Source organism: Acomys minous (assembly GCF_964271855.1).
Source record: "Acomys minous genome assembly, chromosome: 14".
NCBI classification, from domain to species: domain Eukaryota; kingdom Metazoa; phylum Chordata; class Mammalia; order Rodentia; family Muridae; genus Acomys; species Acomys minous.
The window spans coordinates 93151383-93164034 of NC_140496.1; the positions used below are offsets into that span (position 1 = coordinate 93151383).

A 12652-nucleotide genomic window follows, 5' to 3' on the forward strand; every position below is an offset into this window, starting at 1 on the left:
TTTGAAAAATACTTGGCATGGTCCAGGAGACCAATCCATGTTAATTGACCTTTTAGTTTACAGAAGCTTGAAATATCATAAAAAAGATAATATTCTTGAGATTATTTTTTTTCAAGACAGGGTTTCTCTGTGGATGCTTTGCTGCCTGGACTCACTTTGTAGACCAGGCTGGCCTTGAACTCACAGCGATCTGCCTGCCTCTGCCTCCTAAGTGCTAGGATTAAAGGCGTGCGCCACCACGCCTGGCAAGATGAAGGAATTCTTAAACTAATTCTACTAGAAGCAAAAGAGTAAGAAATTTATGTTCTAAGTGTGATGGCACCACAGTCTCAGTTCTCAGGAAACAGATGGAGGACTAGGCAGTTCTAGGACAGCCTGAGCCATACGCATGCACACACACACACACACACACACACACACACACACACACAGAGGAAGAAGCCTGGCCTGGTCACAAAGTTCTGTAATGTCATCTACCTGGGAGAGGCTGACACGAAGTAGTGCAAATTAAATCAAGGCCAGCCTGGGCCGGGCTACAGAGTGAGTTCAAGGCCAGCCTGGGCATCTTAGGGAAACCCTGTCTTAGAATAAAGGGTAAAAAGAGGGTAGTGGGTAGCTCCACAGTAAAGAGCTTGTCTAGTATAAGACAAAGAAAATTAGAGAAAAAAATTACATCAGTGTGATATTTTATCAGTCTAATGAACATTGAATGCTATGCTCTAAAATCTATTCTAGAAACACCACACAAAGCCGGTATTACTCCTCACTGTAACCAAATCTAACCTTGTAGAAAAGTCAGGTACAAACTGACTAAAACACAGTAAAGAGCAGAATTTGCAGCATGAGAGCTGCATGTTCTCAGCTATAGAATCAATTTCTAAGACTTTTTCATGTAGAAGACAGTATCTTGAATCTTTCTTTTTTTTAATTTTATTTATTTATTGTATATGAGTACTTTATCTGTAGAAGAGGGCACCAGATCACATTAGAAATAGTCGTGATCCACCATGTGGTTGCTGGGAATTGAACTCAGGACCTATGGAAGATCAGGCGGCACTCTTAACCACTGAGCCATCTCTCCAGCCTCTTGAATCTTTCTTGAAGGCAAATTACAACAATAAAAGTAGAACACAAAATCACAGTACTCAGGCAGTCACATCTTGAGGGAGAGTGAACAAAGTGAAAGGTGTAACTGGAAGTTGCTTTAGATTATTCTTAGATACTATTCGGCTTACAACATTGAAGGCATTTATCTGATTATACAACTTCTTATCTTCTGTCTCAAAGTCTGCTTTGTACTTATTAGGAGCTATGGATGTCTAAATTTCTAAAGCTTGTTTCAGTAAAAACAACAAAGGAACTCCTACACAGTGAGCAGTAATAATTTTTATATAGATCATAGCAGGTGTGATAAGTTTGAACCACAGTAAAAAAAATCTAACAAAACAATGATTTAAGTCATTCAGATCAGGGAACTAAATTTCAAAGTATACAACCGAAACAACTGATGTCTTCTGTCAATCATCTGAAGTCTCAACATGAGTTGAATCTATAAAGACTTGCAACATACCAGGCTGGGGAATATTGAGAAAATATGATTACTGATTAATGCTTAGTAACACCCAATCAGGCCAGGGTTCTAAGGAATGGTTACAGTGACACTACACTGGACAAAGTAGTTGTGTGCGGCCTCAACAGCCCCATCATATGGGACAGCATTATAGCATCATCTCTCATTCATAAGCCTGACTTAAAATGAGCTTTTGTTCTCTTGAGCACAAGCAGGGATATGGTAGCAAGGTGGGCGCAACTGCCTATACCTCTAGTTCCAGCCTCTTTGGAGGACTGGGTGGGAGGGTCCTTTGGGTGAATGAGTTCAGGCCCATCTTGGACAATATTGCAAGACTTTGGCACCACAAATAAATGAATAAATAAGCAAAACAAAATTGATTGCATACAGGCAGAAGTAATGCATAAAACCTAGCCACTATATATTTGACAAGATGATACCAGGCAAACACAGCTGAAATATTAAAGATGTACAGTAATCATCTACAAATATGGAGATTGAATCGACTATAAAGAATGAAGCATACATAAGTACTATAAAAGCACAAGTCTTTGGGGGGAGGTACTGGGAATTGCATCCAGAGCCTTAAACAAACTAAGTGAACATTCTACCTCTGAGCTACATCTCTAGCCCAAAATATGAGTCATTGACAGTAGAGGAGGAAGGTTGAAAAAAAAATACAAATGAAGACTACTTAAAACAATTTTTTTTGGTGCCTCACCTTTGACCATGTCCCCTGGACTGGGAGACCTGGTGGCAATCAGAGGAAGGACAGCAAGTTACCAAGAAGAGACTTGATACCCTATGATCATATAGAGGGGGAGGTAATCCCCCTCAGGAACAGTCATAGGGGAGGGGAATAAGGGGAAATTGGGAGGGAGGGAAGAATGGGAGGATACAAGGGATAGGATAACGATTGAGATGTAACAAGAATAAATTAATAAAGGAGAAAAAATGTTAAAAAAAAACAATTTTTTTTATATTAGTGGCTTTCAGGCCCATCCGGATATTTTCTTGTCAACATATTGATTTTTTTTTCTGTAACCTTTCAGCTTAATAAGACAGGGTATTTATGCTGTCTTTCTTTGGAAAGATTCTCATGGTGCCTTGGTTGGCCTGGAGCTTGCCATGTAGCTGAACTTGAACTCCTGATCCTCCAGCATGCTGGGTTTATGTGGTGGTGTGGGATCTACATCAGGACTTCCAGTCTGCTAGATGAGCAGTCTATCAACTGAGCGCCCTATGCTGTCTTCTCACAGAAATTAACCAGGTGTCACTTTACAGAAAATAAAGGGACAGACTGTAATTACTTTGGTTAGTGTAACAGATTTGTCCACAGCCATTCATCTATTTGTTTAGTTTGCAGAACTGTATCAACTTTAGAATCTACTGATGCTGACTTAAAAACAAAACAAAACAAAAAAAAAACCTTTCATTTAAATCACCGCTGCCAGGCTGGTAAACAAAAACATGAACAGGTATCGGCTTTGAGTTCTTATAACAGCTTCAATTATGTGTTAGTCAACCCAGACATCCATTATGAACTCAATAATAGTGATGACACAGCTCTGGACAACAGCAGCACCATAAAGGCAGGCGCAGAGACAGCCTGTTCCTACGGCTTTTCTGGCGATGCAGCAACGCGATCCTGCCTTGCTTATTAGAACCTTTGCTCAACACTGTCTTGAGAAAGGAAGGTCCAGTAACTTAGAAGAAAGTTCCTGAAGCATGCCAGTATGGGAACAAATTTGTGGTTGTTAGTGGTTGTTATGGACATACTTTCCTGAAAGTAAGGCTTCTGTTGAGAGCAACAACATTGGTAAAGAAAGAAAAAGTCTTGAAACTTGAAAACTGCATTGGTGTACATAGCGACGTAACAAAGTAAACAAAAGAAACATTTTAAACAGTGTTAAAGGTTGGGGTAATGGCTCAGTTGGCAGAGTGCTTGCCCAGCATTGGCGTTCCATCCTTCCCTCTTCCCTCAGACTCACCAGTAAACCCAGTACTTGGGCTGGAGGGTGGAGGTAGGAAGATCCAGAATTCAAGACCATCCTCCCTTACACCTCTAGTTCAAGGCCATCCTAGGCTATGAGAGACCCTGTGTCAAAAAGAAATGGTTAAAACAGCAGCAGAGGCGGAGGCGGAGGCAGCTGGTCCGTCCTGAAAGCACGCGCCTGCTTCTCATCATTTAGATTCCGAAGCGTTTTCAAAGCTGGTTACAGCCCTTACCACAGCACACCCTTGTGAGGTAAGTGTATTATCATCTTTGGTTCATAAATGAAAAGGCTGAGGCACTGAGCGATTAAGTCACTCGCCTAAGGAGCATGAGTCAACGTCAAGAGTCATAGTTGACCCGGCTTAACGACTCCCTGACCTTCAGTCCAGGGCTGAGTCAGCGGAGGCCGGAGTGGCTTCCCTGGCTGGCACCTGGACGTAGGCTATTTCCGTTCACGTTCAAGCAGAATACTGGAACCGATTGGACAAAACTTCCAAACTTTTTACGTCCAGCAAGATTCAGCCCTGACGCCTTCATCTCAGGACTGGGAACAGGAAAAGCCGACGCGTGCACTTCCCCTCCCTAAGCGTGCGAGTGGGTACCGTGGGCAACCCCGCCCACACGCTTGGGCAGCCATGGCAGCGAGTGACCACCCGCGTTAGTGGACCGGGGACGGGGGGAACGCAGACTCTCCATCACCGCCTCTTTCTGAAACCAAGAGAAAATGGTGGGAGGCGAAAAGAAAACTAAATAAAAAAACACAAGCAACTTGTCTAGGACCTCCGCTAAGCAGATGAAACCTTCTTGCGTGTGCTGAGCCTGCAGTTCCCAACCTTCTAGGAAAGATGGGAGGACTGGGCGACAAAGGGCACAGCAGGAATGCCCCGCAGTGAGTGCGACCGCAGCTCTGTCCGCTGCAGCGCAGAGGCCTAAAACCTACTCTGCAGCGAGCGCCCGCGGCGCCGGGAGCCGCACAACCTCTTCAGCGACCACGTGATCAGTCCCTTTTTTTTTTTAAAGAGAAAAATAATACTTCGTCTTAAGGAAAAAAAAAAAAAGAGAGAGAGAGAGAGAGACTCCACTTCCCAGAAGCCTCTCGTTCCCCACGCAGCTGCAGTCTTGCGCAGGCGCCGCCGGGCCAAACGGACACGTCCGTCACGTGGGCAGGAGCCGGCCAATCCGGTTTGAATCTCATTTTTTTCCTCTCACCCCCCCCCCCCTCCTCAGGAGCGGTTGTGCGATCAGATCGATCTAAGATGGCGACTGTGGAACCGGTGAGTATTGCCTTCGGCCCCCACCCCCCGAGGTCCCCGCGCTCTGGCTCCCTCGGCTCAGGGACTCCCCGCGGGACGGCGCTCCCGGCGCGCACGCCACCTGCGGCCGCGCCCGGCCCCTGTCCCCGGGCCTGACCTTTCGCGGGCGGGCAGCCTCGGCGCCGGGAGGCTGGCGGCGGCGGCGGCAGCGTGGAGCGCACACGCCGTGTGGGGGCCCGGGCACCGGGGCGGTGGGGGAGGGGCGCCGCGCGGCCCCGAGGTGCGGAGGGCGGCTCGGGCGGCGGGCGCGGGCGGGGGATCGGCCTGGGGACCCGGCGCGGGTGAGGGTCGCGGGCCGAGTGGGCGGCGAGCCGGACCGAAAGAGCCGCAGGGAGCCTGGGGCCGCCGCGGCCAGCCGTCGCCCGCCCGCCCGCGCCCAGCCGCCGGGGTCCTCGTGCGGGGCCGCGCACGGGCTTGTGGAGGAGGGTGGGCTGGCGGAGCCGGTGGGCGCGCGCGGGCGCATCCCGCGGGGAGCCGGGGAGCTGCGGGCGTGAGTAGGGAGGGCGCCCTGGGATCGTGCCGAGCACCTCCCGGCCCGGGGGAGGGGGGCTGCGGCGAAGGTGATCACATTGTCCCGGCCCCTCCACGCCGGGACTGGGCTGTCATGGAGGAGGGAAGGGGGAGGAGCGAGGCCTACTGATCGCCGCGGCGGGTCGGCTGGCCGAAGCCCCGCGGTTCACGCGCGCCTGCCTCCCATTCATTCATCCTCTTGGGCGTAGCGCGCACGCCTCCGACGACTCTGTAGATTCTCTTGCTCTGACGCCACCTGATCGTCTGGAAGATAGCCAGCGAACACTAATATCGGAAGTAGAAACTTGCAAAGTGTCTTACATTTTAAAAAGACGAGCGTGGAGGCAGCGGCGTGAGCTGTGGTTTGTGTGTGGATATCAGAGGACAGCAATCCAAACTCTTTTTCTGAACCATCTCTTAGGTCCTCTCAACTGTGCTTTTTCCATTTGGCTTTTTTCCTCCTCCTCCTCCTCCCACTACATTGCCTTCCTCCTAACTAAAGGGCTGTTTGGAAATTAATTGAAGCAAGATGCTCACAGAGAAACACGTTGGTAGTTACCCGGTAGGCAGAGGGTGGTCTCTTTCGTTTTTGTCCTGGTTTTGGTTTGCCATCCCAGGTTTTTTTCCTTTTTCTTAAAAGGGTGTCACACCTCAGGTACATAAAATTGTAGATGAGCAACTAGACAACTTTGGCATAGAAACATCTGTAGACCGCCTTTGCCCGATAATTTTATATTTTAAAAATTCACCCATAGACGGAAGAGTTCCGATTAGTTTGCAAAACGTTCTGATCTTGGTGGAATTAAAAGTGACTGTGTGTGAGTGTGATCTGCGTGTTCTTTATTGGCATTAATTTTTCTCACAATTTCGTAGTTTGCAAAACAAGTGACTTTAGAATATCAGTGGAAGAATAAGGGGAAACATTTAAATTTAACTTAAACATTTAAAATTAACTTAAACGCTTTTGGCAAGTTCTGATGTCTTCTTCTGACTGAATCTTATATCTTTCTCTGTTGGGACTAGAGAAAATATCACAGATAATAATAGGGGCAAAACTAAAGAGACCTAAGCAATAAAACAGCAATTTGTTGTATGACATTTCAGTTACATTTAAGTCTTGGGTTGTGTTAAAGCCACAATTTGGAGTCACTGGATTTTGTTCTGAGTCAGTACTTAGAGTTGCTGATATGTTTAGGCTGGGGTACCAAGTGATGTTTAGGCTACAAAGCTAGCTCTTGCAGCCTAACTCCCTGCTGATGTGGGTAGTGTGTCTAAATTTAAGGACAAGAGAAACCTGAGGTGTGAGGGTTGAAACTAGTTGGAGATAGCAAAATGGTATTGAGGTGTTCGTCTTCTTTTTAACTGTTAGTACACCCTTGTCTATAGACTAGTCATCCGGCATTCTTTTTAGTATTTTTAAGATTGACTTTTTTTAGCTAGGTAGTGGCTGCACACTACACCTTTAATCCCAGCATTCTGGGGCAGAGGCAGACAGATCTCTGACTTGAGTTCAAGGCCAGCCAGGGCTACACAGAGAAACCCTGTCTCAAAAAAGTTTTCTGTTTATTTTGGTTTTTTGGTGTTTGATTTTCTCTGGGGTCTGGTGCATACTAAGTTCATTTCATTTTACTACTGAACTACACTAGTACTTTTTCCGTTTTAAATACTTTTTTAAAAGCAGCTGATTTATTTTACTATTGGATTGCAGTTGCGGTACTGTGTTGAAGCTTGTAAAATCTTACTTGATCATTGCTATTTTCTTTTCTTTTTTCCGAGACAGGGTCTCTCTATGTAGCCCTGGCTGTCCTGGACTCGCTTTGTAGACCAGGCTGGCCTCAAACTCACAGGGATCCACCTGCCTCTGCCTCCTGAGTGCTGGGATTAAAGGCGCGCGCCACCACTGCCCGGCTGATAATTGGTATTTTCATTTAGCTTGTGCTTTGTTTCTGTTTTTTGTAGTGTGCCTAATGGAAAGCACTGAGACCAGTGGTTCTCAGCCTGTGGGTCATGACCTTATATTGGGGTGGAATGTCCCTTTAACAGGGACTGCCTAAGACCATCAGAAAATACAGATACTTAGATTATGATTCATAGCAGCAGCAAAATTACAGTCATGAAGTATCAACGAAAATAATTTTATGGCTGGGCCCACCACAGCATGAGCAACTGTGTTAAAAGATTGCAGCTTGCTGGGCATGGTGGCGCAGACCTTTAATCCCAGCACTCGGCAGGCAGAGCCAGGTGGATCGCTGTGAGTTCGAGGTTAGCCTGGTCTGCAAAGTGAGTCCAGGACAGCCAAGGCTACACAGAGAAACCCTGTCTCGAAAAACCAAAAAAAAAGATTGCAGCTTGAGGAAGGTTGAGAGCCATTGACTTAGAGTCACAAGTGGGTGGTTTTTCTCCCCCTATTATCCAACCTTTTAATCTATGGAATTCCCATCAAATCAGTCACTTTGAGTTTAGTTATGTAAGTAATGGCTCACAGGTAGAAATGGAGATGGTCAAAAGGGAGCAGTAAGGGAAGTGTGTTGCTTCACACGACCTGTGGGCAGAAGCTGCTTTCTCCTTTTAAGCTTGGAGTTGTGGCAAGGTCAAAATTAAACTCACTGAAGATGGCAAAACAGTGACCTCAACCGTGTTCTTAGTGACTCAGGGTTCTTTTTAGATAGTTTGCTTTTTTGTCTATTTTTCTTGTTATTAGAGAATACTTTCATTAGTATATATATATATATATATATATATATATATATATATATATATATATATTTTAGTTTTTATAATTTATTGTAGCTTTTATTTTCGATTTTTGTATAGCCGTGGCTGGCTTGGAACTTGTGTAGATTAGGCTAGTGGACCTAAAACTTGGGGAGGGGAGTATTGAATTCTTCCTGCCTTCCCAGTGTTGGGATTTACAGGTGTACACCACCACAGTTATCCAGATATTTCCTTTCTTTATGCTTAGAAACCTGCTTTTAAAATAAGACTTTGAAACATGGAGAAGGCAGCTGTGGTGATGCATGCCTGTAATCTGAGCACTCGGAGGTGGAGGCAAGAGAATTGTGATTTTTGAGCACAGCCTGCCCTGCATGTCAAGACCTTGTCTCAAAGCAAAGTACAGTTCAAGGAAAGAGGTTCTGTGAGATGGCTTAGGGGTAAAGGTGCTGCCAAGCTTAGGGACCTGAGTTGAAGCCTAGAACCCTCTTGGTGCAGAGGACTCTCACACAGTTGTCTGACCTCCAGGTCCACACCACGGCAATCACACACACATAGAAAAGTAAGTAAATATACGCATAAAAAGCTTTACAAGAAGGGCTGAAGAGATGGCTCAGAAGTTAAGAACACTGGCTGCTCTTCTAGAGGACCTGGGTTCAGTTCCCAGCACCCACATGGCAGCTCACACCTGTCTGTAATCCCAGTTCCTGAGGATCCATCGTACCAGGAATGCATGTGGTGCACGTTTCTGTGCATGCTGGCAAACCCATAAAAAATAAAGCTTTTAAACAGGAAAAGAACTCAGTGTTATAAATGAAAAGCTGTTGATTGGTAAGCAGACTTGACAAATATTCTTTTTCTTTAGTGAGGAACCCACTTTTTTGGTTATTACTAAACCAAACTTTGTTCAGGTGTTTATTCCAAATTTCACTTTACTTTATACTATAAATCTGTATAATTTGACTTAGAGAAATTCAGTGTAGATACACATTATACTTACACGAAATCGTATAAAATGAGCAAGGTCAGCTTAATCCAGATGGAATAGAAAGTCCTGATCAAATAACACTTTCATGAAATACTTTTAATTTCTGAACAGCAGTTCTCAGCTTGGGGTTCAAACAATAACATTATCATGAGACATTTTCTAGAACAGTGGTTCTCAACTTGGGGTTCGGACAACCCTTTCCACTGGGGTGGTCTAAAACTATAGGAAAGCACAGATATTTACATTATGATTAATAACTAGGAAAATCACAGTTATGAAGTAGCAACAAAATAATTTTATTGTTGAGGGTCACCACAACATGAGTCACTGTATCAAAGGGTCGAAGCTTTAGGAAGGTTGAGTTCAGCAGAAGTCCCAGCAGCCCTGGACTAGGGGACTTGTGCAGTAGCTGCTGTTCTGTTACTGATGGTTTCTCCTTTTTATTGCTGCCGCATTGGAGACTGTCTTGTGTTACATTATGAGTCGTGCCAGCATTCTCAGGGAGATGGCTGAGGGGAAAATGAGCATGGCTTATACAGTCTCACTCATGTTTCCTTGTGATGGGAGAACATTGACGTTCTCAGTCCTCAAAAATAGGAATCAAATATCCTAAAGTGATCCTGATTTTTTTTGTTTTTTGTTTTTTTGTTGTTGTTTTGTTTTGGTTTTGTTTTTGGTTTTTGTAGACAGGGTTTCTCTGTGTAGCCTCACTGTTCTGGACTTGCTTTGTAGACCAGGCTGGCCTCGAACTCACAGCAATTCGCCTGCTTCTGCCTCCCAAGTGCTGGGATTAAAGGCGTGCGCCACCATGCCTGGCTTAACAATGGTTTGCTTTTTACAGTGGCTATTTTTAATGTAGGCAAATCTTTACTAATTGCCAACTTAGGTGTGTCAGGTATCACAGCAGGTACTAGATGCATTCATTTAATATAGTCCTATTAGACAGTGGAGGTGCTCTGACTTCACAGATCAGAATGACTGACTCTAAGGAGCCCCATCCCAGAGTGTGCTCTTAAATATCACACTGCCATCTGCAGCATGCAGGGTGACTTCAGAAAGGGAGCTTGATGTTGACAAAGGCTCAGGGGCTTTGCTGCAGCTCTGAACTGAAAGTTGTGTAGGCAACGCTTACATGATCATGTTGGATCAAAGCATAAAATTTTAAGAAAGTACCTGCAGACAGCTTAGGCCTCATAGACAATGTCATAACAGCATGTAACCTGTACATCCTGCTGTGTATTTGGAATACTATCCCATACAATATAAATGCCACAGAAAGATCTGCTCTGTGTTACTCAGGGAGTAATGACAAAAACCATGCATATTTTCAGAATGGTTTTTACTTTGAATATCTCTTGTTGGAAATTTGTCAGATTTGTTGATAACAAACATAACAAACCCACAAATATGAAGAGCTCATGGGATAAAATCCGTGGTTAGCACTTGGTCTACAACTTTGTAGGTAGATTTTGGAAGACATCAAATGACAGCTTCCCTTCTCCTGGCTTTTTGTTTGTGTCTTAGGATATTTTGCTAGTGGAAATAGTGTCAGTGAATTAAAAAAGATATCCACAAACTGGGATTTACTTGCTGTAGATGAATTAACATGTATTTAAGCTTGTTACTGCAAAATACTATGCAGAAATTAGCTGTAAGAGTCATCTTTGCTTCTACAGTGACCGGTTTTAATGCCTTATCTATGTATTAGTATTGCCACATGAAGTCTTGGTGGAATATAGCATGCCACCACAGTGTCTTCTTATTTCAAGTATCACAGAAGGCAAAAGTATCTAATTTCTTAATAGAAAGGTGAAAATACACATTTTTCTTGTATTTTAGATGAATTAAGAATTTTTTAGGTAAGAAATTTATATCTTTGTAAATTTTATTCTATCTTAACAAGGTTATATAGATTTTAATTGAATTAGGACTCACACCCCAAAGCCAGATGTCAAGTTTTATTGAATTAACAAAGTTTTATTTTCCTAAATGTACAACCGATTGCACCTGCTCGTGCATCTTCACCAGTAGCTGGGGTATCTCCACCCTCCGTGTTTCTGGTGTGAATTACTTGGGCTCTGTGCTTTGAAACCAGATTGAAAAGTCCTTTACTAAGTAGCTCCTGAAGGGCTGCCCTGGCCAAGGACCCACAAAGCTCAGTCTCCCAGAGACAACAGCTGGAGTAATAAGCTTATGATTGGAAGTTCTTACAGAGTTTGTCCTATGTGGCTTTGTCAGACAGGACTAGATTGTTAAGCTTGTCCCACACTTTGCCTTTGGACCAGCTCTTCTTTTTAGCTTTGCCACCAGACTTATTTACTGAGTTGAGTCCTTGTCTTTTTTGGCTGACTTTCTGCCATCTATCTTGTTGTCTTTGGGTGGCATGTCGAAGCTCAGAGAGTGGCAGTGACCACTGCAGCCTCACTAAGATGTTGGGGGGACACAGGGGAGGAGAACTATTGATATGCTATTAAGGGGGAAAAACTCCACCAAAATTCAACCAAAACTAAAGTGACCAACTCTTTACTACGTTCAGCAAAACTTGTACATTAAGGATAAAGTTGATGCTTAGGTCATCATTAAACATGAATAAGTTAATGTAAAATTATTGCTCTGAAACACTATACTGTGTGCTTTGCAGAGTAAGATTATACATATAATGCATATGTTAGATATAGACTGATACATATCATGTATATATTTTTCTTTTGAACTTGTATAGTGTATTTTTTTTTATCATTTTGTCTTTTAAACTCTAAAGGTATTTAGCTTTTGTAAGTTTTAAAAAATAATTTATTTTTATTTGCATTGGCATTTTGCCTGCCTGTATGCTTGTGAGAGGGTGTTAAATCCTCTGGAACTGGGGTTACAGATAGTTGTGAGCTGCCATGTGGGTGTCGGGAATTGCCAGTGCTCTTAACTGCTGATTTTTTTTTAAATTACTAATCCATGCTCATGGTTCAGAATCCAAATAAATTCCTTTAGCATTCTGATGAAGTGTGTGGTCATGTTCTCTAGATATTTTTCTCTTCACGTTGCTATAGATAGAATCCATTTGTTGTTAAGTGTTTTTTGTTTTTTGTTTTTGTTTTTTTTTTGTAAGCGAGGCTGGCCTGGAACTCACAGAGATCCACCTGCCTCTGCCTATCGAGTGCTGGGATTACAAGTGTGCACCACTACAACCAGCTCATCTCAGTATTTTTAAATGCATTTATATAAAATGCACACAGGTACAGAAAAAAAACCAGTTATTGATGTATAAGATTGCTGTAAAATGCCTACAAGTACAGGGGGAAAAGTCAGTTATATTGATGTATAAGATGGAGTTAATGTGAAACATACTAAATACATAGACTGTTAGAGGCTAAGTGCTGACTCTTATATCATTATTACTTTGGTTTTTATTTTATGACTTGTGTCTGTGTGGGGTGAGTGTGTGCCATGTGTATGTGGGTGCCTGTGCAAGTCAGAGGGTGTTGGTCTCTCTGGAGGTGGAGTTACAGGTGGTTGTGATCATGATGTGGATGCTGGGATTGAACTTCTACAACAGCAGCAAGTGCTCT

General features: G+C 43.7%; 1 protein-coding gene across 1 annotated transcript in view; it reads left to right on the top strand.

Moving 5' to 3' along the window:
- Positions 1–3950: 3950 nt before the first annotated feature.
- The window catches only part of EIF4E (eukaryotic translation initiation factor 4E), a 36599-nt gene continuing 27897 nt past the window's right edge, over positions 3951–12652 (top strand). The window contains exon 1 of the mRNA XM_084757413.1: positions 3951–4840. Coding sequence (XP_084613539.1) covers positions 4823–4840 — 18 coding nt within the window. The 5' untranslated portion in view covers positions 3951–4822. The remainder of the gene's footprint in view (positions 4841–12652) is intronic.